Source organism: Malaclemys terrapin, chromosome 4 (genome assembly GCF_027887155.1).
Source record: "Malaclemys terrapin pileata isolate rMalTer1 chromosome 4, rMalTer1.hap1, whole genome shotgun sequence".
Taxonomy (NCBI): Eukaryota; Metazoa; Chordata; order Testudines; family Emydidae; genus Malaclemys; species Malaclemys terrapin.
The window spans coordinates 107,391,963-107,417,039 of record NC_071508.1 but is presented as its reverse complement, the minus strand read 5'-3'; the positions used below and the strand labels follow the sequence as shown (position 1 = coordinate 107,417,039).

General features: G+C 41.3%; 2 protein-coding genes across 4 annotated transcripts in view; one reads left to right on the top strand and one right to left on the bottom strand.

Annotated features, from left to right (window-relative positions):
* RALGAPA1 (Ral GTPase activating protein catalytic subunit alpha 1) overlaps positions 1-18,131 on the top strand; it is a 245,567-nt gene extending 227,436 nt beyond the window's left edge. For all 3 annotated transcript variants that reach the window (XM_054025345.1, XM_054025347.1, XM_054025346.1), the window contains 2 exons: positions 4,779-4,903; positions 16,790-18,131. In XM_054025345.1, the coding sequence (XP_053881320.1) occupies positions 4,779-4,903; positions 16,790-16,938 (274 nt within the window). In that variant the 3' untranslated portion in view covers positions 16,939-18,131. The remainder of the gene's footprint in view (positions 1-4,778; positions 4,904-16,789) is intronic.
* Positions 18,132-20,606: 2,475 nt separating this feature from the next.
* Positions 20,607-23,043, bottom strand: INSM2 (INSM transcriptional repressor 2). The gene has a single exon (XM_054027497.1). The coding sequence runs from the start codon at positions 22,977-22,979 to the stop codon at positions 21,543-21,545; it is 1,437 nt and encodes a 478-aa protein (XP_053883472.1). The 5' UTR covers positions 22,980-23,043; the 3' UTR covers positions 20,607-21,542.
* Between the last annotated feature and the right edge of the window lie 2,034 nt (positions 23,044-25,077).

Here is a 25,077-nt window from a genome sequence, read left to right as displayed (position 1 = left end):
TGCACAGGTGGCTAACTGCGATCAATAGTTTTATAGTCATCACGGCAAAAATTTTAAAGAGATGTAAAGGAAAATAATTAAGTTGTTTTACAGATGTTTATGGGGAGCTTCTCCCACTCATGAGGAGCAGTATGGGAAAAAGCACAAAAGTGATTGCTGGAAAATTTGACAAGTGGCTGATGGAGGCTGACATCGTTGGGCAATCCGAGATGGAAGCCAACATTTTGATAGTGAAAAAGAGATTATAGAAAGGGTGGTAGTAGGCCATGAAAGACCAGAAAAATGAAGACAAGCAGCTTATGTATTATGCAATAGAAAATGGGGAGCCAGTGGAGGGATGCAAAGAGGGTGGTGACATGGTTGAAAGCAACGGGCTAGAATGATCTTTGCAGCAGCATTCTGAATGGATATGAATGGGGTAAGATTGCATTTGTCAAAGCCAGAGAAAAGGCAGTAATCAATATACAATGTGATGAGAGCTTGGATGAGAGTTTTAGCTGTGTGGATGAATATGAAAGGCTGTATCTTAGAGATGTGATGCAGAAAAAATCTGCAAGATTTAGATGCAGCCTGGATGTGAGGACCTAATGAGTAGTCCAAGTTGAAGATAAAGATACTGAGATTGTCAACAGTGATAGAGGAGGGAGAGTGATTAGGAGGAGGAACATGAGAAGTTGCTTTTCTGACAGATTGCCTACTCATATTTAATGTGACAACCAAGAATTCAGTGGTGGTTCCCCTGTGCAAATCAGTAGTTCTAAAACTGCTTGCATATTTACAGTATTAAGAGATGTAATTGAAAGATAATGAATACATATGTAAAATGATTTAGTTAATGAATACCAGTGTTGTTAATTGCAATGATTTAAGTGTGAGTGGCATTTAAAATGTGTAAGGGTACTACTAGTGTTTTCTTCCTTGTATTGATAAAATTTTGAATAACTTCTCCTGCAATAAATACAGCTTAGTAGTTTCTGCAAAATCTGTAGATTTTGCTTTAGACCTGTGAATCTTCACTTGCTTCACTTGAAAGAGTGCCTGTCTGACAAGTAATCTTCCCTTTTTATCTGTTGTCTTTCATTGCATTTAGCATGTTGTTCCTAATAAAATTAGTTACCAGTAGTTCCAGATTTAAATTTGTCTGCTTGTGTATGTAGACACTTCTTCTCCCAGATTCTTCCTCTTTTGGTCCATCCTTGCATCCTCCCAATCTATCTATATTGCCAATGCTAGTGGCAACATCCATTCACAATGAGAGTACAGCTTGAGTTGGCCTATTATTTTTAGCCACTGAGTTTATATGTGCCACGCAATTTATAGGTGCTAATAACTCTTCCCTAGAGAGCAGCCTTTTAAAGGATAAATATCTAGCCTATTATGAATAGAAGTAGAAATTAACTACTGTATCTTATAGTTGCTATTGCAGATATTCACATCCATATACAATTTATAATTAGATCATTTCAACCATGACAATCAACTTGTTTGTCGGTTTAAAAAATAAAATTACTCTTGGGTTGTGAATTAGTAAATTTCCAAATGCTGCCAAGTATGTTAGTCTACATTAAAACCCAAACACTCAGTTATTCGATTCTTAATATATGAAAGCTGTTTGTTTTAAAGAATTGATCATTGTCTCCATACAATATGAAATAGTAGTAATTCTGGTCTTGGCTTTCATGTTTTAAAAAAAGCTTGACAAGGATGCTGTTTTCAGCCAGCTATTAGAAATTCTATTAAATGTTGATAAAATGAGCAACTTTGCTAACCGGATGATTTTGCTGGGTATGCTAAGTGAAGTTTATATTAGTCTTGCAGCATTGAGATAATATAATAAAAACAAGTACTGCCCAACTAAATCAGCAACTGTACCAGGACTGTTTTTTTCCCCCCCTTAGACTTGGAGGTATGCATCCAGATTGGGAATTTCTTGGTCTCTTTCGAAATACTAATTTTGCCTCATTTCTGCCTTATTTATGTATAAGCTTCAGATGTAACAAGATAAACTAAAAGGTTTCATTTAGAGACCTCTTAAAGTAGAGCATTTTTAAAGCAGGTAGGTGTCTCTACCCTAGTTTTCCATGAAACATTTTATCCATTCAAGCAGACTTTTAAAAACAGCTTGTTTTGATAGCAGCCTGTTCTCCTGTGGGCCTTCAGCCTTTGCTTCCTGGCAGCACCTTTGGTGCGAAAAGAGAGTGATCAATTGGGAGACTATCAGTGCCAGCATGCATAGAGTGATAAGTTAACACACCACTGGGAATTTCTAGGGCCCACCAAGATACTTCACTTCTAATGTGCTAACAAGCTCATTTTTCTACCTCTTGCCTCTTCAGTTATTTTTTTTTTCTCAGAAGAGCTTAGAAGTTGAGTGCATCAGGCATAATGAAAAGCTCTGTAGGAGGGAGAAGCAATAACCCCATTTTTCTCTTTTCAGCCAAATAGAAAATTAGCTTCTGGTAATACACAAAGGCCAGTATTTTTTGTGCAAGGGGCACTGCTGTGAATCAAAGGACTCTATTAACTGCAGAAAATTCAGCAGCTGTGAATCTCCCCCAATGAAAAAAAGTGCTTTTCAACAAGTTGTGAGATATGTAGTATTATTTAGACTTCAACCATCAGTTTCATCCTCTACCACTTATATATAGCCTCTTAAAAACTGTGCTATATTAGTCTCCTGTGTTAAGGCTCAATACTGTGTATGTCCCCCAACCTAAGAACTTGATAATGGAGGGTTTTTTTATTTCTTCTTGTCCTAGTGTTTCCATTATAATGTTTTCGGGGTAGAATTCTTCTGAGGTTCAACTATCTCAGTATTCAGGAAGAATTTCAAAAATTCCAGAGAGACAGTTGATTTCAATATTTATATGTATTCAAGTTGTGGTATAAGCAAAGAATACTATGGAGCCCATTTTATTTGATGGAAAACTATTTTAGACAAAATATATTGTATTTATTGATTTTGGCCACATTTTTTTATTTATTAGAATAATTTACTCAAATATACTTGGTTGTAATTGCTTCCTGTGTGATATTTACATATAAGGATTCTCACTACATATCCTTTTTAATTGCTGAAATATAATCGTGAAAGCCAGAAGAGTACCTAAAACGTATTATCTTCGGTCTTAATTCAGGGCTGAAATTTTATTGCTCATCGTAATTGAAAATGGCAGGCTCATCTGTTTAATAGTATTTAGTGCTTAGATATAGCATTTTACATGTTCTGCCTACTTTTCACAGCACACCAATGAGAAAGATATGTAGCTATTATCCCCATTTTACAGAAAGGAAAACTGAGTCCAAAAAAGGTAAAATAACTTCCCTAAAAATACATGGCACATCACCATCAGAACCAGGATTAGAACTCAGGACTTCCAAACTGCCAACCCTTAATTTGTTCCTCCACTCTGTGCTGCGTCTTACTAAAATATGCAAACAAAAATGTTAATGGAAATGTTAATATTTGCAAAGAGTAAATCATTTGTTAAAAATACTCATGTTAAAGAGAATATACTGTAGGATTTTTTTTTTTCTTTTATGCTTATGTAAGATATTTAAATATGGCCTGCCTAACTCAACACACTGAGTCCAGCTGGACAACTTTAAAAGTTGTGGAAGAAAAGGTTAACTGATTTCTCAGTTCAGGAACTATACGACATGAAGTCAGCATGGTAGTTTTTCTTGATAATTGTATGTTGCTGCCTGCTGCTCTACATTTTGACAGCCATTTCCATAGTTGCTTTCATGAACAGCAGAAATATTCTCTTTTTTTCTCGCTCTCTCTGTGCTAACAGCACAATCAGGCCTGCTGGAACAAGAAGCCTGGAGAGGGTTCTTCAAAAGCAACAACACTTCAAGATGCTGGTCTCCAGTCAATAATATCAGGGAGAATGTGGTGAAAAGGAAGTACGGTATTTTGCTGTCAGTGCCCTCCGACACTCTGTTAGCCAGTATTTAGGGGTCCTGCAGATTCTTTACAAATATGTCTGCTTTTTTTAATGGCATAATTGACTAGGTATTTTTTTCTGATACACGTTTTAAGCTATGTATTTATCTTAACTGCATGAATTTGTTTAGGGATTATGGAAACAGTTATTTTTCATTGAAAATATATAGAATTTTTTTGAGAGGCGAATCTAGTTTGTTGTTTGTTTAATGATAGTTATTTTTCACAATATACCCCTACAAATTACAATTACAGAATTTTTAAAACCTAATTTTAAACAGTATTATAACTAAGTCAGTTTGCTGCTTTAGAAAATAATCTGTAATCTTAGGTAGATTGAAACAATTTTGAGGTGCATAAGAAAAGAAAGTAAAATTGACCCGAAGGCAGCATGTAGCCTTATTCAAAGATATTTTGCTTTAGCTTCATCCAGCTATCGAACAGTATTATAATCGAAATAGCCTGAGCCATAAGGTACACATCAGAATATAACTTATCCCAATATTCAGAAGGAGTTCAGATCCAGAGTTTAGGTTCAGACCCATCTCTAATTAAAATTTTTTGTAATGTATGCCGCACTATTAAACTATCATTTTATTGGTTAACTAAAATAATGTTATGTGAAGATTTAAGAATAATTTAAATTAATCCAAAAATGCCATACTTTCAGTGTTAGTAAACTGTGAATGGCCATTGAAATTTTGTAATATGCACGTACATGAATAAATTTGCTAAAGGGAATAACATAGCTGAATTACTGAGTAGACTTTAGTGTTTAGCAAATGTGTGATCTGACTTTAAGTTGATCCTTAACTCTTGGGTAAACCAGCTATGAAGAGAGAGCTCGATATCTGCAAACCATTGTTCAACACCATCTAGAGCCCACAACTTTTGAAGACTTTGCTGCTCAGGTTTTCTGTCCAGCACCCTATCACCATTTGCCCTCTGATTCAGGTAAGAAATGCAATAAAGAAATTATCTTTCATAGTGTTTAATGACACTTAAAATGCAGTATCCTTACTTATAAAATCTGTAAATTCCAAACTTTTATGTATTATGAAGACTGATCATTAATCTGAAAATGTACAAAGTGATTTTATATTTTCATATTTGAGCAACTGTATAGTTGCCTTTAATTCCTTAGTTTGTTGCCTGGCACTATGATTTGGCAAAATATTTTAGTAGAGCAACCAAGTTCTATATTTTTACAATTAATGTTTATCATATGCTCATACTAAATCTCATAAAAATCTAGGTACATGTGACATTCCATCTGGGCTGTGGGCTGATGAATCCTTAAGTATTATTCCTAGACCTTCTCTAAGACAGCTTTAGGTTGCTATCTTGCTGTAATGTGAAAGCTCAAATTAAAATGCCAAGAAAATTTTGTATTCACCAACTTTATATTTTCAAAATATTAAGAAGCAACAAAATTGTTTCAGATCCATTTTTTTCTTCCTGGTAACTTATCTTTAGAAGTCTGTTTTATAAGAAGGTACTGCATTTTCAGTTACTAATAAAAATAATAATCAGTAAGAAAATGAGTAACTCAAGGCCTTCCTGTTCTGATGATGATTTCGTGACTCCTTATGATTATTTCATTTATTTTATTTCCCCTCTTTTTAGATCATTAAATATCAGTTCTGTTTATCTGAAGGTAAGACAAAACGTCCAAAAAAACCATTTGTTCTTATTACTTTTACTAAAGCACTAAGCTTTTAACCAAGTTGTATGCAAACTTTCCTTGTTACCCTTGTTCACTCTAAAAAGAATTTCACGTTGATTGAGAAATTTCCACTACATTTTCTTCACGTTTTTGTCTTTTACTAATCCCAGGTCTGCATGAAACACTAACAGTGGTTATGGGATTAAAGTAACTAATGGTAGACACAGTTGTTGAACTAGTAACACTTTATTGTGTTGACCTTTTGTTTCTCAGCATGAACAAGTAGTACTGGATGGCAATGGTGTGTTTTGTACCCTGTACTGTCTTGCATTGATGTTGGTAGATAATCCATAATGGTGCTGTGGGAGAGGAGAAGAAGAAGAATGCATAACACTTGAAATGTTGTTGTTGATAAACTTGTGTAATTTTAATGCAAAGTAAATCAAAATGCCACCATTTGAAAAGCTGTGATTCGCACATTTGCAGTTGAGTAAAATCAGTTCAGTTTTCTTCTTAAAACAATAGATAGAAATCAAATGAGATTAGAATTGGTAAATCGGTACTTATTTATATTTGGTCTTCTGATTGCAAAAATGTCTAAGATCTACAGAAATAAATTCTAAAACACATGCTTCGTTGGTCCAGAAAAGATTAAGGACATCTTTAAAATACTGGAAAAGCTTAAAAAACACTGAGATTACTATGTTTGAAAAGATAACAGTAAGTAGGGGAAGCTAAATTTAAAGACAATAAATGTTAAACTGAACAAATAAGCTAAATACAAGAAATATGTTAGTGACATGTTTTTTACACATCTCTTAATCAACCAGCAGACTTGATTGCTACAGGATATTGACCTATTTGAGATTCAAAACAGGGTTCATAAGAAATTTAAAAATAACATTTATATTTACATTACTAGTGTTTATTTAAAGAAAAAATACCCTGTGCTGCCTCTTCCCTAATGGTATTCAGTAGTTATTCCACGTAGTTGGACTTGCCTTCTCTCTCTCTCTTTTTTATGTACTTAAGCATTTGTTTTAATTTTATCTATTCACTTTCAGTTATCCCCTTGCACTAGCAAGTATAGTATGCATAATTTGTCTGGTGCATTTTTGGGAGGAAGTGGAGCATAGCCACCTTCCTCTGAAGCATCGATTATCAAACACTTGGTTAGTTAGACCAGTGGTCTGTTCTGGAATGGCAATTCCTGTGTTCCTTTTAAAATAATCTTATTTGATTTTCTCTTAACTTCAGTTTGAACAAACACTTTTAAAACTTTATTTTAGGTTAAACATTTCTACCAAATGAACTATTTTTCAATGGGAATATTACAATTATTTTTGCATATGAGTGTATAAACTGTGTGTACTGTATCTATTATAGACTTCATTTTAAAAAAAAGTTAGACAGTTTAATTTCTACAAATAACTTATATTAAACAAGTGTCTTTTTATAAATATTACATATTTACATGGATAAAAACTATGTTAATACAAATATGATAAAGCACTATTGCCATCTCTGATCAAAGAGCCCTGAGTACTTGGTTCTTTTATTATTAAAAAATTGAATAGATTATGCAATCATTGTCTAAATATTAGTGATCATTGAATGAAAATGAGTGCATCCTACACAGCAGTTACGTATTTCTGATAGCTTCACGTGTGCCGAGTAATCTGTAAATTATAAGAGAAACAATGAAGAAATCACTGTTTTAAATCAATTGTTTTGAAATCTGGAAAATAACCAGGTACCAATTTGATGGCAGATGGCTAAAACTAAATTCAGATTTCTTCCTCTTTATTCCAAGTAAATTAACAAACTTACTGAACCCTCTTCTTGTTTGACAGAAGTAAATCTCACTGTTCCAGAAAATTGAAATCCCAAACCTGGATTTCAAAATGCTTTCCCAAAAGGATTCTATAATAATATATGGAGATATACCTATCTCATAGAACTGGAAGGGACCCTGAAAGGTCATTGAGTCCAGCCCCCTGCCTTCACTAGCAGGACCAAGTACTGATTTTTTTTGCCCCAGATCCCTAAGTGGCCCCTGCAAGGATTGAACTCTCAACCCTGGGTTTAGCAGGCCATCCTTCTCCCCCACCCCTTTTTTTAAATCACTGATACAAATATAAGGCCTACACTATGTTGTTAGGCCATTTACACACCATTAAAGCCAATAGAGTTATATTAGGGTTAAAATCATCGTAATAGAGTGGAGAATTAGTCCCATAGGTTGAACTGTTTTTACATCTAATTTCTCAACAAACTTAAGGATGCATCCTGTCTCACTAACTATTGTCTTTTTAGAAATTGGGTTAAAATATTATTGTATTAGATTTCTCTTAGTTTTTACATTCATTTTAAAATATATTGACATGTCTTAATTCTACTTAACCATGTGGGATATTTGTTACATTTGATATGCTTGATAACTCAGGATAGATAATCAGAATATCCGATTTTTTTAAATGCTCACTAATTCCACACTTTATGGCCGTTCTTGACTAGAAGTAGGGGTGGATGAAGAGGGGTGCAAAATATTTTTAGGTTTTCAGTGTTCTAGGCCCCAATTCCATTATTTTAATAATCTTATGGCAAATGTCTTCTTAAATCTAACCAAGATCTCCAAGACCAGTCATATGTTAGTACAACTGATGAAGATAGGCTTTATAAGGAGGCAGTGCATACAATTCCACCTTTTAGGGGAAAGAAGATTAAACTTATAGAAAGTTTGAAGCTAAGACAAAATCAGCAACTGCTGTAAATAAATTTGTCCCTGACATCCCGTTGGTCAGTTTTGATGTACCAAAGTTTTGACCATATTTGAAAAACAGGGCAAATTGAACATTGTTGAATGATAAAATTGTGCTTCAACACACTGATTAACTTTACTGAAGATGCAGACCTTAGAAAGAGCTGTCACCTTCATTATGGTTACTACAGTTGTTTCTTAGCATCAGCCACAGCTATCACCTTCTATGGTCTCCGTCGCCATAGTATCTCAGCACTTCCCAAGTATTTAAAAATTGAAGTAATCTCTCTCTCTCAGCCTATAGGAGAAATAGGTTGTTTAGCTTATAGGCACTGGACTTGCAGAATAGGTGGACACACTAAAATGATTTTGTTTTAAGTGAGCTTTTCCTGTGTTTGAGACAAACAGAATAGAATGGCTATTTTGTCTTCATATTTGTCCTGCCTGTATTTGAGTCTTTGAATACAATAACCTGGGACGTAGTAACAATAACCTTAGGTGAGCTAATACCAGTCCCTAGAGTAAGACAGGTTTCTCTGATGCAGAGCAGACCAGGAAACTTGTCAATATTAAAATCATGGATGTGGAAGGGCTTATTGACAATGTGAGGCTCAGATCTTTAGCTTGTTGCTGAAGAGTTTTTTTTTTTCCCTTTCCTGTTTTTCAATCCAATGCCACGGACCATAGTAGATAATTATGCTGATTCCTATAAACAAAGGGTTCCTCTAGCACAGTTCATTTGGTCACAATATTGTGTCATGAGATCAGTCTGGATCCTATGATCATTTAGCCCATCCCTGAACAGAGCAGGAGCCTTTTTATCCCATAGAGAATAGTTTAGTGACTGAATGTTTCAAAACGTTATTCACACAGTTCTTCGAGCCCCCTGTGCAGTAGGTATGTATCCCAATTTACAGGTAAAGGAACTGGTGAATATCGAGGTTGTGACTTGTCCACCTTGGACAGAAAGCCATGAGATTTAGTATTTTAGTTATGGGACCGGGGATTAGGATGGAGGGACTGAGTTTTAATCTCAGTTCTTCCATTAATTCAGTGGTTTCAGAATAGCAGCCGTGTTAGTCTGTATCCGCAAAAAGAACAGGAGTACTTGTGGCACCTTAGAGACTAACTAATTTATTTGAGCATAAGCTTTCGTGGGCTACAGCCCACTTCATCGGATGCATGTAGTGGAAAGCATGTAGCCCACGAAAGCTTATGCTCAAATAAATGTGTTAGTCTCTAAGGTGCCACAAGTACTCCCATTAATTCAATGTAACTTAATCTCTCTCTCTCTATTTTCCACTTATAAATGGGAATAAAGATGCTCACCTCTCTCTGGAAGGGGATTGTAAATTACAATGGATTGTGATGTTTGAAATTTGGGAGCAAAGGAACAGTAGAACTGCAAAGGTTCATTATTAAGGCTGCAGGGCTGGGGAGAGAACTCAGGAATTCCCCTGCCTATCCCTGCTTTAGGTCAAGATACTTGCAAGGATCATAATTACAGCTGTGTGAGACTGTAGTTTCCATCCTGCAGAAAAATTTTAATCTTTGATCTTTTTTATTCCAAATATGAGCGAAAGACCAGAAATGCAAAATCTTCCCTAGAAAAGAGAATTTTGGAGGAGGAGGGGGGGATTCTGTTTAAGAACTGACACAGAATTTTCAAAAAAATTCCAGGCCAGCTGCTCAGTCAGGCAGTCTGGAACGAGCCAACCAAAGTAGCCCGCTCCCTTGGAAGTTGCAGAGCCCACCAGGTGGGCTGCAAGGGATCCTGGGCAGCCTGGTAGGCTCATCTGTGTACTGAATGAGACACAGATCCAGTGTAAAAAATAGTATATGATCATGTAATTCAAGACTATGTCTTAAATGCACAAGAGGGCAGAATTAAGGTTGCATGGGCATCCTTAATTCTGGCATTTCCTAACTTTTTGAGTGCTTTGCAACCTTAATAATGTTCTTTTAACATAGTTTTTGTGTGTATAATTTCCTAGGTTTTTAAAAAAGCAAACTGAAAAAACAAACTTCATCATGTGGCATCATATGGATACCTACATAGTTCATCAGCAGTATTGGAATCTTTCGATCCACCATACAGATCTCTGCCACTTGAGCTAATGGAGTAACTGATAGCAGTAGTAGGTTGTCATACTCTATGTGGGTGGGTCCAGCAGGAGTGGCATTGATAGCACAGGAGACACAGGCTGCCCGTTGTCAGTTCCACTGCTTGTCCCCAGCCCAGCCCACAACATCCCAAAACTGCAACTGTAGCGAAAATCCAGCTTCACCCTTTCAGCCTGGGTCTGGAACATGTTCAGCGCAGATAACATTTTCAGGGAATTTAGCTCCAAAGCTTTAGGAAGTCTGAGTATATGCAAACTGATTTTTCAAAGACGTAAAACTTGGGCAGATTTTCATGCTGAGCAAAAAGTACATCCCTGCAACAATGACTCCCCTCCCCGCCCCACCACCACCACCCTACTAAATTTCAAGTCCTGTTCCAAAGCATAGGAGTACTGGAATTTCTCAAAAGATCACTGGAGTTTAACATGGGCAAAATATTTCTTCCTAGCCATCTTCTCAGAAATGACTGGACTGTTTTGTTTTAAACTTTCGAGAAAAATTCAGCCAAAGGCAGACCCCCAGCATGGAAAAATTACAGGCTAAATGGTTTGAAGTGATAAACAACTAAACACAGGTTCTTATCATTGAAAGTGTTGGATAACAGGTGGTGCAACATGCCTTGGGAAAACAGAATTTTAAAATAGGGGTTATTTTTAATGTTGTAAATTTTTGGAGAGTCAAAATTGACCAGCAGAATGAGTTACATGTACCTGGATTCTATAGGAATTCATGAGGTCAAATACTGTATATCAATAGCTCTTGGGTCCACCACTTCAATCATTTTCAACACATACAAAGGTGAAAGTATAACTATATTTCCCCCTTTCTTACATCTAAATATATTTAGCAATTGTAAAAGTAAGCATCTTTTCTTAAATACCACAACCAAAATAGCTTTTAAATTTGTCTTTAAAAAAAATGAAAATATAACAATGAAAATTTTAGTTTCCAACTTTCCCATTCTGTTCACCACTAAAATGAGCACAACTGGCTGTGAATGTATTTTGAAGCTTTATTATGATCACTGAATATCCTAACCACCTAGCCCATCATACTAACAGTCTAACATGGTCAAGCATCAGTCCTCTAAAAAATGGGGATGACCCTTTGGTAAGTGTCTTTCAAATGATTTGACATAATTGTTACTAAGTCATCTTTTTTTCTAATAGCATTTTCTGCTTCTATTTCATTTGTCAACTAGGTTCTTTATTTTTGTTTAGGCTTGCTATAATTTGAATAAATCTATAAAGATGGCCAAAATAATATTTACATGAAAGACTTAAAAACTCTGAAGGGGAATTTAAAGTTGCAAATTGATAGCTATGACATCTGGAACACATTGCCAGTAAATTTATTATTTTAATCCATCCATTGTTATCAGAATTAAATCTCATAAACTGCTATTATTCTTTACTCTTCTGGTTTTATATGTTCAGATGTAGAACACGCCTTACATGACATCTCTTCTTCAGTAAACCCAAGTCTGTTACCCACATTTTAAAGTTTAGATTATACATAAACTTACATTTTCTAATGTCTGTCTTCAGTAATTGTAAACAAAATATTATGCAACACTGGAGTAATACTTCAATCAAAATTGTACGTTATTTTTGAAGTATTTCTTTATCCAGTGTAATCGGTGGTTTTTCTTTTGAAAGCTGGTGAATGTTAGAATTCTCTTGACGCTATAGGTAGAACACCATGTTCTGATTTACCCTTTGACTTGCACAATACAGCTCAAATGTTACACTGATATTTTTCCCTATTTCATCTTTTCAGCTGATTCCTTTTTTTATGCTAGGTGTAATTCTGAGCATATTAAAAATGTGAAACAGTAATGGTGAACAGAAGCCAAGTATCAAACTTCAATTTTTATTTTTCCTTCTGGGTTTTTTTAAGGAAGTATTGAACTGTTTTCACAAACTTTTAAGAAGAGCTTAAGATAGAGTGATTGGCATGTGTTGCATTTGTACTAAATAAGACTGCTGGATCTAGGTAATTTTATAGAACTCTTTTTTTTTTTTTTTTTTTTTTTTCTTTTTTTCCTTATAACTCTTAGTCGGTAAGTATAACTCCTGATTTCAGAGCTATTGCTTCATTACGCATACTAACCTGTCATTCTCTTTAACCTGTAGCATGAACAGCAGTTACATAATGAAATTCTATCTATTCTGTCATCTGTGCTCATCTGTTAATACCCTTCAACCTTTGCGGTTCGTGTCTAGTGTTTCACACCTGTTACTTTTATCTTTTCTTCCCCCTCCCCCACTTGTGTCCACTCCTTCCTCATCACTTCTTCATTCTCAACAAAGAAAGAAATGCTGTGATATTTCTTCTTCTAAAACCTCCACTAGAAAGCACTGACCACATCAAGGTAAAGGGCAAAGGCTTGAAACGGAAGGTCTTTCACACTAACTGTGAATGGCATGCTGTGCAAAACATCCATGGTTTTCTATTCTCTAATTCCCATGATTTTAAATGCTTTAATTCGTTATAAAATTAGAGCAAGATAGAATTTCAAAAAACAAAGAGGGTGTGTGTTTCCCCACTTGCATTTTTTATAAGACATAGTGAATTAGGCACTATCGTACCATTCCAGATTGTTTGGTAATGCAGTACCTAGTTCATGAACAGAATTACTGTCACCAGCTGGGGAACAAATAACACAGTGCCTTTTCCTCCCCCTGTCACTTGGGTGGGTCATGTCAGTTTGAACAACATGGGAAGTACTGTGGTCTCTTTGGAGTAGGCAGATGATGGATCAGACAAGTAGAACATCTGAGTTGTTAAATCGGTTTGGTTTATGGCAATATGTTTTAGATACATACTTCTGCCTGAGTATGTGATTTCACTGACCCCTTTAGGGCATCATCAAAATAAATTATATTCAGAGATTTATACGTATAATAAAGTGATCCCCTCTATGCATTGAGCTTACGCTGAGGAGTGGTAGCCTCAGTTTTGATTGTTACATCTATATTGTAGGGAAGAGGCCAGGGAACGGGAAAAATATAGAGTGATATTCTGGTCCCATCGAAGCCTCTTCAGGTTTTACCTTTGATTTGAGTGGGATCAGGATTTCACCCATAATTTCTACAGGCCAAAATTATCAGTAAGGATTCCGGTAATGAGATAAATCAATCTGCCAGGCTGTGCTACAAGTTAATTATAATTAGTTGAGTCTATCTGTTAGAGTTGAGTAAATAATGGAGTTTGTGGTTTGCTGGCAATTCTGAAAATTCAGGAAAAAATTGTTTTGAGTTGAAGTGAAAATAGAATTCCTTGGGTTGTTGGGGGGCATTGTTTTGTTTTTTGTTTTGTAATGAGAAAAATTGGGGGGAAATGAATTGGATCAAAAACTAAATGTTTAATTTCAACCCCAATTTTTTTTTTGATTTCAGACATTTTCACAGAAGCAAAGGCTTTGATTCACAAAATTCAGGGGATGAGCCGGGGGGGAAGGAAAGGCCTCTTTTATAACTCTTAATTTGGTGGTTAGGGTACTCACATGGGATGTGGGAGATCCAGGTTCAATTCTCCCCTCTGTCTGGTGTAGAAAAGGCATTTGAACTTCAGCATCTCCACAGTGCAGGAGAGTATCCTAGTCTCTGGGCTATGGGATATTGTGCTGGGGATCTTTCTCAATCTGTTCTGTTGAAGCTGTTCCATTTATTATAAATAGTCACTGGATTGGGGACTTGCACTTCAGTCATCTCCCACATCCTAGGCGAGTCCCCTAACTACCAAGCTATAGAGCAGAGGTCCCCAAACTCTGGGGCACGTCCCTCAGGGGCAAGGAGGAATGTTCAGGGGCATGCCTAGGGCCCAGGCCAGCCCCCACAGGGGACAGGGAGGGAGGGCCTCCCCACCACAGCTCCAGCCAAGGCTCCACTCCCACCCCTGCCCCCAGTGTCAGCCCCCTTATCTCTATCCACGTCCCCCCCTCATGGAGCTGCAGCCCTGCTCCTGGCCCCAGCTTGGGGAGGGAGCGGGCACGGACAATGGAAAGGGAAGGCACAAGGTAAATGTTTGGGGATCTCTGCTATAGAGTCTGCTGGCTTGTTCGTTGTCATTCATAGGAGCAATCCATAGTCATTGGGACAGGGAAAGAGAGTGAGAGTGACTTGATAAGCCAGGTGGTTAAACCTAGAATGTAGGAGACACCAGTTCATGTTCCTGCTGCAATTACTACTTAAATATTTATTTAAAAAAAAAACAAAAAACGCTTTAACAGGACACATTGAGAGAGACCCACACTAGAATATCCCATAGCCCAGTGGCTAGGACAATCACCTGTAATGTGGGAGATGCAAGTTCAAATCCCTTCACTTTATCAGGGGAATTGAACCTGGGTTTCCCATATGCCAGGAGAGTATTCTAAGCACTGGCTAAAGCAGCGGTTCTCAACCCACAGGCTGCATGCAGCAGCAGCCCAATTAGCATGCAACTGTGGCTCAGCTGTTTACTAAAAAAAATTCAAAATGTGCTGCTCTGGTCTGGCAAGGGGCGGGGCTGGCTGAAGGGGAGAGAGCATAAGGCAGCCTGCAGGAGCGTTCCTACCAGCAGGAGGCTGGTGAGTGCTGCTGGGGGGTGGGGGGAGAGTGGGTCTTTGGGTGGGTTGGGGGAGCTCCTGGCAGTGAGGGGGTTGGGTGCTGGAGCTAGGGATTTGCAGGGGTGCTGCAGCACCCCCAGGTTTTAGGTGGGGCTCCGCTCCAGACCCGGTGCCTCAGGTTCTGGCATGTCCAGCACTCCGCTCCTGGTCTGGCACCGGGAGTCCTAGCTGCCAGACACAGTGGAACTCAGGTCCCGGCTGCCTGGCCCCCCATGGCGGGGTCCGGGTCTGGCTGCCAGCTGCCCAACCCTGTGCAGCGGGGTCCTGGGGTCCGGGTCTGGCTGCACAGTCCCGCGCAGTAGGGTGCGGGTCCGGCTGGCAGAGTCCAGCCCCACACTGTAGGGTCTCCAATCTGGCTGCCTGGCCCCAGACGGCAGGTCTGGGTCCCAGCTATCCGTTCCTGCGCCCAGGGCTCGGCTCCTGGCCCCTCTCTCTGGAGGGGTCTCTGGACACGGGGGCGCTGGGCATAGGGACTGTGGCGGGGAGGGTGTTGGGAGGGGTGTGCTGTGGCTCTCAACCTACAGCCCACGTAACACATTGTGGGCCGCAAATGCATCCCACAATGATAAACAGGTTGAGAACCACTGGGCTAAATGTTATAAGGGACATCCTCTTTCCCATCCTCTACATGTTTTGTTAATCTGTTACTTTGTTTACATGAAAATGCCTGAAATCAGAACAAAATATTTCAAGTTTTGACATAATCTAAACATTTAGAGTTCTTCAGTTTGGTCAAAACTATTTGGCAAATTCAACACATCACTGATAGTTTCAGCTGAACTGAACCTGCATTTTTTTTGGCTAATAAACTATTCAAGGAAAAAAATTCACCCAACTCTGTTTATTGTAGATACTCAAGAGGGACTGACGAACACAGTTCTAAATCTCTGCACACAAAAATAATTAGAGAGAACTCAACTTTGATCTCTCATTTGTTACTTTTTCTTTTGCATCTTTTTGTGGGAGATGATGTTGAGGATGGAAGAACTGGGTGGTGTGGTTTTCATAATGAGCTCAAAAAAAGTCTGAGCCTTCTGAGGGTGCTCAGGTAATGAGTTGCCTTCTGTAATCTTAAATTCATCTTGTTCCTTCTACAAAGAAAATAAAGCACGTAGAACATCCAGTTAGTAAGATCTGTTCAAGCTTCTGCCTTGTGCATCTGGAGGAATTTGTCTTCTGGTGCTTTTTACTAAATATTAGGTCCTACCACTGGGGACCCCTCAGTGATCCCCTTCTCCCAGTTCTGCCTTTTCAGTTGCTTTCCTAGAATTCACTGCATACTCACCAAGCTGTTAATCCTTCACATTCTGACTGCCAAGTGAATTTGCTTTCTCTATGGTTATAGTTTGATTAATAACTCTCCATCCTTGAAGAAAGCTGTCGTGTTTGCCCTCCTGACAAGAGGAATGGTGGTGTCCATTTCAGTCCTGTCTCATTGCAGAGATTGAGGTTTATAGTACCTTGTAGACTAGGGAGAGTTCTTGGCATAGTTTTTTCTTTAGGGGTTAATTTGTTCTGTTGCTACTTTCATATTCAGTGAAGTTTCCCACAGTTGGTAAAGGGTTTGTATATGCTGTGCACTGATGGCATAGCTCCAGTTCCCATCTGTTCCCTGTCTGTAGATTTCCTTGCTGTGAGTGAGGAAGACTGGACTAACAAGCTTGGTGTCCTCTGCAGGCTCCTGCCCAGAGACCCAGCCAGGCGAAACTCCAGCAGCAGTGCAGGTGGATGGGACCGATTTAGCCTCTCCAATGTCTCCTCGGACTAGCAAGAGCCGAATGTCCATGAAACTTCGCCGCTCCTCTGGCTCAGCCAACAAGTCCTAAACATTGAGAAACCTGCAGCTTCCTAATAAACAATGATCAGCAACCCCCTAGTTCACTGACTCTCTGCTTTCAGTTAAAGGAAAATGTTCCTGATATGTGTCTCTCCCATAGCCAGCGAAGCCTTTTCCTTTACATTTATTTTAAACAGCGACACTGGAATTTTATTTGTAATTTAATATTTTAGCTTTTGTTGGGTTTTTTTATAAAACTCCAGGCTGCCATATTATTTTCAGTGTAGTTTCTTCTCTGCACTTTTTACCTTCCAGGATGATGATGTCTAAAGTAGACACTTTTAACCCTGTTGTTAACCTCAAGCCACACACGGAATTGGAGACTGCAGTCTTATTACATTTTATTTATTGTGCCCCCATTGCAATTTTCTTTGTAACAGAAATAAATAAATATGTACAATTTGAAAATGAATGTACAATTTTAAATTCCAAATGCATTTGTAACGTCCTCATCAAATGTCAGATATTGTTCATGCACAGGATGTGTACAGATTATTTATGTTATAAGAATAAAATACTTAAAATAAATGGTCTTTTAGCATTTCAGAGTTCAAATGAGAGAATTTGCTAGCAGCACCAACTCCTTCATTATGTAATGTATCATTTCATAACTGTGCAGGTGATGCCATAACCTATGCCCAAATACCAGAAAAAATCACTGTGCTGAAATTCTATTTATGCTTGGCTTCCAAATATTTTTATAATATTTGCTTTCTAAGTTGTATCAATAGTAAATTCTATTCTGTTCTGAAGCTGTGGCCTTTATCATCAGGCTGCTGGGTCTAGATCTATATTGCTCTTTCTTACATAAAAGCACTTTTCTGATGTAAATTCATTGCTACAGTGATGTGTACTTTTGAAGAAAAGGGAACATGCTCCAGAAGTCTGACCTGAAATACTGGGTTTTTTCTAACCATATAGGTGTAGATTAGTACACATTCCACCCACCCAGAGATATTTTCCTACAGGCGATGAAATGCTCACATTTGTTTTGAGTTGGGCATATTCTGTTATAATGAAATGTAGCATGGCATTGGTACTAACTGCATGTGTAAATATATCATAAGGTAACAATAGAAATATAAATTATGTATTGTCATTCATGTAGTATCTACAAATTTGTAATGGTTAAAGAGAAGACATGCTATTTAATAATACAATAAAATTATTCTTACCACCTTCTTTATATTATTCATTCCTCTGCAGAGATTGGACTCTTGTTATTCAAATCAATGAGAGTGGCTTAGTCTGTTATCAGATAAATTAGAGGGTTTGGGAAGGGTTGGTGTAATGTGTGATTTTGTTTTCATCCTTACTAAATTTGGTGTAAATTCTTAGATCTCTAGCCTTAGCCCCTCGTAGTGCTTCCAACACAGATCCTCTGAAAACTCTTCCCCAGAGCCACTAGACTAATATGCAGTACCTAAAGCAGGTCAAATAATACAAAGCACCTATGAGAACATCTTGCTGTGTGAGCTATGTGCTCTTAGCTCGTTGCAGGAACAGCATTTGGTGGTCATTATAGGGTTTTAGTCAGTTCTTAGTTCATTATATTTGATTGTAGGAGCAAAGATTAAGGCTGGTGATGTGATAGTCTCATTTATTAAGTGAGTTTCTCCAAGGGAGGATTTACTTTAAAGAAATTAATTAGATATGTTTAAAACCTCCCTTTAGACTTTTGATGCTTTTTAAAAGCCTTCCTAAAATACCAAATTACCAAAGCCCCTTTCGTTTCTCAACAGATCACTGCAAAGATTCACTTATGAAATAATAGCACTGTTCAGATAAGTTCTGACAAAACGTGTTGTTGAGCTGGAACTTTTGCTTCAGCAGTTTTGTGTGAAGGTTTTCTCCCTGTTTATAGATTGACTCTTCTGAGTTTTTGGGCCAAACAAGAGAAACACCCCTCTCATGCATATTTGTACTCAGGAAACTAGCATTGTATCTTTAATCTTTTGTTATACAAGTCTCACTACTCCATGCCTTCATACTTTATATTTGTGTATAAAGAGATGCTAAACTGAGAAGAAATAATTACTGTAGAGAAAGCCAGTCCAGCTATTTTTAATTTATTCTTCTGCTCGTTTGGGAGGGTACAGGCGCTGATTATTTTAATCTATTAGTCTATACAAAATCACCTGCTAACCCATTTCCCAGCTAGCTTCAGGAAAAGGATGAGTTTTGTTTTAAATACTTTATTCAGATATCACTTTTGCCTAAGGGTAGGTCTACGCTTACCCGGTAGTTCGGCGGCGAGCGATCGAACTTCTGGGTTCAACTTATCGCGTCTTGTCTGGACGAGATAAGTCGAACCCGGAAGTGCTCGCCGTCGACTGCGGTACTCCAGCTAGACGAGAGGAGTACTGCAGAGTCGACGGGGGAACCTGCCTGCTGCATGTGGACCGAGGTAAGTTCGAACTAAGGTACTTCGAACTTCAGCTACGTTATTCACGTAGCTGAAATTGCGTACCTTAGTTCGAATTAGGGGGTTAGTGTAGACCTGGAAGTTACCATCCTATTTTGAAATAAGTATTTGTATGCAGAGATTCAGGAGGAAACATCACTATCTTTGCACTCTGAATGTGATGTTCTAAAACATTCAGACAGATCCCTACATGGGGGAAATATATTGCCAATGCACTTAATATAGAGAGAGACAAGGTGGGTAAGAATCTTATTTTTCAACAGGCCACTTCACCTTGAACGGTCCCAAAGGGCTGGCCTACACTGGGGGGGGGGGGGGGGGGATCGATCCAAGATACGCAACTTCAGCTACGCGAATAGCGTAGCTGAAGTCAAAATATCTTGGATCGAATTACCTGGGGTCCAGATGGCCCAGCATCGATGGCCGCGGCTCCGCCGTCGACTGTGCTACCCCTGCTCGCTCTGGTGGAGTTCCGGAGTCAACGGTGAGTGCGTTCGGGGATCGATATATCGCGTCAATGAGACGCGATATATCGATCCCAGATAAATCGATTGCTACCCGCCGCTACGGCGTGTAGTGAAGATGTACCCTTAAAATGTATTTAACTACTTATGCTAAACAATCGTTTCAACTTGTATTTAACGTGACATGGAGTACCTTTCCCAGACCTGAAGAAAAGCTCTTTGGGGCTCAAAAGCTTGTCTCTCACCAACAGAAGCGGGTTTAATAAAAGATGCATCATCCACCTCGTCTCTCTAATACCCTGGGACCCAGATGGCTATAATACTGCAACCTTAATGTTGTGTGTCAATATAGGAGGGGCGCTTATCTCATCTGCTCTTTAGCAACATCGTAGAAGGACTGTGTCGTCTTTTAAGCATAGTTAATGTTCACAACAGGCAGTAGAGGGGCTGGAGTTTGAGTTAATTGAGAAAGAGGGGATTCGGGATTGTAGCCGCTTGGAATCCTGAGCGCTGAAATGGATCGCTTACAGGTATCCTGTGTGATGATTTTGTACGGGTGCTCTTTGCCCTTGTTCTGGATAAAAAAACAATGCAAGGAATGTACCCATTTCTGTGTGGTGTCGTGGCCCAGCTAGCAGCCCACTAAAATCGCAAGTTTTCCAACCTCCAGTTAGGAGAGGAGCGTTTCGTCTACACTACATTTTCTAGAGTATACAACATACAGTGATCAGAAAAGGCGCAAAGAGCTAACAAACGGTTAACAATTCATATTTTAATAACCAACAGCAGATAGTACGGTTAATTCTCCATAAGTATTGCTAGTTATATAGGACTTGACACTTAATATGAACACTTAACTTTATGTACTTTAATACAGGATACAGCGAAGAAAACACTTCATAATAAATTATTAAAGTTGAGGAGCTGGGGCTTCTATTAAAACAGTTTAACTAAGCCAGTCTCCTTTTTCACGAAAAATAATACTCTTTTTTTTAAATAGGATATGCGTCTGTACTTCTATCCTGGGGGAGAGACTGCAGAAGATTATTTACTTTCACTTCGTTAGTAGCCGCTTCCCCAGCACTCCCCAAAGCCCACAGCCAGCTCGAGGTTTTTATGTTTGGATAATTTTCGTCCTTTCAAGCATTATATAAGAGTTCTTCAAAATACTGTTACTAACTTTCAGTGGTAAGGGGGCCATGCCTAGATCCAACTCCCCAACTTTATTGAAAATATGACGCTTGTCACTAATTCTCTCACTTCTTGGATTCACAGAATATACATTGCAGTCTAAATCCATTAAGGCAGCAAGGATAATTCATAGTCAACTTGTGGTTGACTTATTAAACTTTTGGCATGATGGCAACGGGACTTTTCATTCGCTGCCACTTGGCAGCCTCTCCCCTGCCCCTTCCTGATTTTTCCTTTGTAGACATGTATGCACACACTGCGACTTTCCATAGGAATTACAGCTTGGATAGGATTCGTTTAGCTTACCGGTGGTTTTGAAGAATCCTATCAAATCAACTATTTAAACTATAGGAGAGTCATTAACACTGCAGACTACAACCAAATACACCCCTTCCCCCGGGAGCACTAGACATTTCAGACACCAGTTTAGAGGGACTCTGAAAGGTGACAGTTCAGTCCCTATGAACGAGATTCCCCTGTCAGGGCCCGTGCCTTCCCATGCTCTCTTACTCATTAGCAGCCTGGTCTGACCGCCATCTGGAGCAGAAGGACCTGCCTGTTCTCCGTGGGGTGACACTTGTTGATGTGCCTGGTGAGCCCCGGCGAGCTGAAGAAGGTAGCAGGGCAGTGCTTGCAGGAGAAGATCTGCTGCTCCCCTTCCGTGGCACTGCTCTCGGGCTGCACCATGGGCAGCAGCAGCTCCTCCCGCACGGCGTGCCACAGCCGGTGCTTGTCCCTGATGTCCGCCGAGGGGAAGTGAGCCCCGCACAGGTGGCAGGGGAAGGTGATCTGGCCCCGCTCCAGGGGGCTGTAGGCCGTGGGCCGGGGCGCCTCGTGGGTGCTGAGGTGCTTGCGCAGGTAAGCCTGGCGGCGGAACTTCTTGTGGCAATAGGGGCAGACGAAGACTTCGTTGCCGCCAGGGATCGGGCCCGGAGGGGCCGCCTCCCTCAGCCCCTCGCCGCCCGCCCCGCACAGGGCGCTCTGGCCGGCGGGCTTCAGGTCTCGGCAGCAGGAGCTGTCCGCGGCGCTGGGGTGCTGATCCTGCTCGGGCAGCGGCGGCGGCTGGCGCGGCCCCTCTGGGGCTGCGGGGCGCGGCTCGCTGCTGTTCTCCTTCCCCTCAGAGGGGCACGGGGCGCCCGAGGGCTTCTTGGCGCCCGGGCCGTCGGCGCCGGCGGCGGGGCGGGGCTTGTGCCAGCGGCGGTGCGAGGCCAGGTTGGCCGGGCAGCTGAAGATCTTGTGGCACTCGGGGCAGCGGTACTCGACGCGCACGATGCGCGAGCAGCGGTGCTGGGCCAGCGCCAGCGGGTCGGCGTACTGCTCCTTGCACAGCTGGCAGATGAACTCGCCCAGCGGCGTGCGCCCGCCCGCGGGGGGGGCGGCCCTGCCCTCCGGCCCTTCCGCCTTGATCCGCAGCCCCAGCACGGGCGACGTGGTCACCTCGTCGGCGAAGCTGAGCTTCCGCAGGGCCTTGGGCTTCTTAGCCGGCGCCTTGGCCCGGGGCGGCCGCTTCAGCGCTGGGCAGAGCGGTTCCTGGGCCAGCCGGCCGCCCGGCGCGGGGAGGGGCGTGCGGGGCGGCAGCAGGAGCCTCGCGGCGGGCGGGAAGGACTCGGCGGAGGCGGGCGAGCTGAGGCAGCGCTCGAAGAAAGCCTTCCTCAGCCCCGCCGCGCTGCAGGCGCCCCCCGCACCCCAGGCGGCCGGTCCCTCGGGCGGAGTTGGCGAGCAAGTGGCTATCCCAGGAGCTGGCTCCGGGCTCGGCGGCGGGGCGACCGGCTCCCCCTCCTCCCGGGCGGCTTTGGGGAGCGGGGACAAGGGTGGGCCGGCCCCCGCGGCCAGCGGGGACTCCTGGGCGGGGGGCACCTGTAGAGGCTGCTGGAGGTCCCTCTCCTGGGGGCGCACCCTGTAGGAGCCGCCCGCCCTCCTGCTCCGCTTCACCAGAAACCCCCGGGGCATCTTCCCGCGTGCGGGGCCGTGGCGAGGGCCAGGGCACCGGGCTGAGCCTGCAGCCCCCCAGGAGCGCTGAGCATCGCGGCGCCGCCTGCCCGAGGTGCATTTATACCTAAAGGCGCCTATTGTTTGCCAAGGCGTCATCCTCCCTTCAGCAAAGGGCGGCCAATGAGGAGTTGGAGCCGCCGCTGGATGAGGGAGGGGAGGAGGATGGGCTGGGAAGGGAAGGAGCCTCAAGTGTGTGGGCGGGGGGGCCCTCTGAGTCCTGGCTAGAGGGCCCCTCCGAACACCCTCCCCGCTAGGGACAGAGGGTCTGAGCTGGCACAAGGCGTCCAACGCAGGCCAGAGCCCACGCAGACTCTGCCCTCGGATCTTCATGGTCCCAGCCTGGGGTTTGGAATGACACCAACCAATACACCCATCCAACGGGAGAGAACCCCCTTCTGACCACTCTGTAGCTAGACCAGCTTAGCTCCCCCCCAGCCCAGCGCTGGATATGGGCTGCCACAGGAGCCCCAGGTCTCTGGTCTGACGGCTACCAAATGTTATCTTGACTAGAGACCCTGGGAGTTCCAGGCAGGCTCTCGGCGACGCTTACTCTATCTACAGTTCCCAAGACTATGGGAGTCCAGGGAGTTACCTTATGGGAGCGTCTCCTGGAATGACCGTTCTTTAAAGCCGGGGGGTTGGTTAAGTGAAAGAAGCAATTTCTCTTCCCTCTAAAATCCTGGAGATTGATCTAAATGAGTGTATTGCACGTGTTTATGTCCTGACTGTCGCTGGTTCATCAGTGTATCTGTCTCGCTATTTCCTCCTTCCTCGGGGCCCCACCATCACTTACTCCCTCTTCTGCAAGGCGTTTGCCTCGTGGACTAAGACATTTTAGATCTTCTTATAACAATGGATCAAATTCATATCCCCCGTCATCAAGTGCGTCCTATGAGGTGAATTTAGTCCATCTCACATCAAGAAATGGGATAAATTTAACAGGAAGTCCTCCACTCCCAGCCTTGCAAGATGTCCTCCTCCTGAGAAGGTAGGTGAAATATATCAATGTGGGGGTCGTTTTCTCTTTAATTACCAGGTTACATCCATCTAATTGACATGTCTCTAGTCTAGATCTAGTTTGCTAAGTTAGGTTTTTATTCCTACCCGAAAAAAGGCAACAGGAAGCACATGCACTTACAGCCTCTCCCCATTCCAGCGCCCCTTGGAAAAAGAAGCACCAGGACTTTGTAAAGGGTTGGCTTCTATGTGTGTTAAAGAGGTGGTACCCACTCAGTTACACTTGACGTGTTCAGAAAGTTAATCATAGGTTTTTCCTTCTGTAGCTCCCATCAGGTCCATCCCACTAGACAGTGCAGGGTTGGTGGTCCCAGTTGTACATTTGTTAGAGTTTTGTCCAGTCTAGTTTGAAATGATCTAAGCTGTCTGCCATTGCACTTTGGGATGGAACTGGGGCTGTGTGTCTGTCACTGTGTTTCTCTTCAGGGGTATGTCCTCTACTGCCAGGCACCAGCACTCTCATTACCATACAGCTGCTGGCCTGCTTGCTGCAGCTTCACACTGTTGGAGAGAGAGAGGGATGGAGATATGGGACAATTTAATGCACTGAACCATTGGCTTGTGTTTTCATTTCAAACCGTGCCTCCTAAAAGCTCCAGGGGAAAGGGCTTTTGTCTGCCAGCTACCGCACCTTGGTAAATTAAGTCCCAAGCAGACTGTGAAGAGCTACAAAAGAATCTCACAAAACTGGGTGACTGGGCACCAAAATGGCAGATGAAATTCAGTGTTGATAAATGCAAAGTAATGCACATTGGAAAACATAATCCCAACTATACATATAAAATGATGGGGTCTAAATTAGCTGTTACCACTCAAGAAAGAGACCTTGGAGTCATTTTGAATAGTTCTCTGAAAATATCCACTCAATGTGCAGTGGCAGTTCAAAAAGCAAATAGAATGTTGGGAATCATTAAGAAAGGGATAGATAATAAGACAGAAAATATCATATTGCCTCTATATAAATCCATGGTACGCCCACATCTTGAATACTGTATACAGATGTGGTCGCCCCACCTCAAAAAAGATACATGGGAATTGG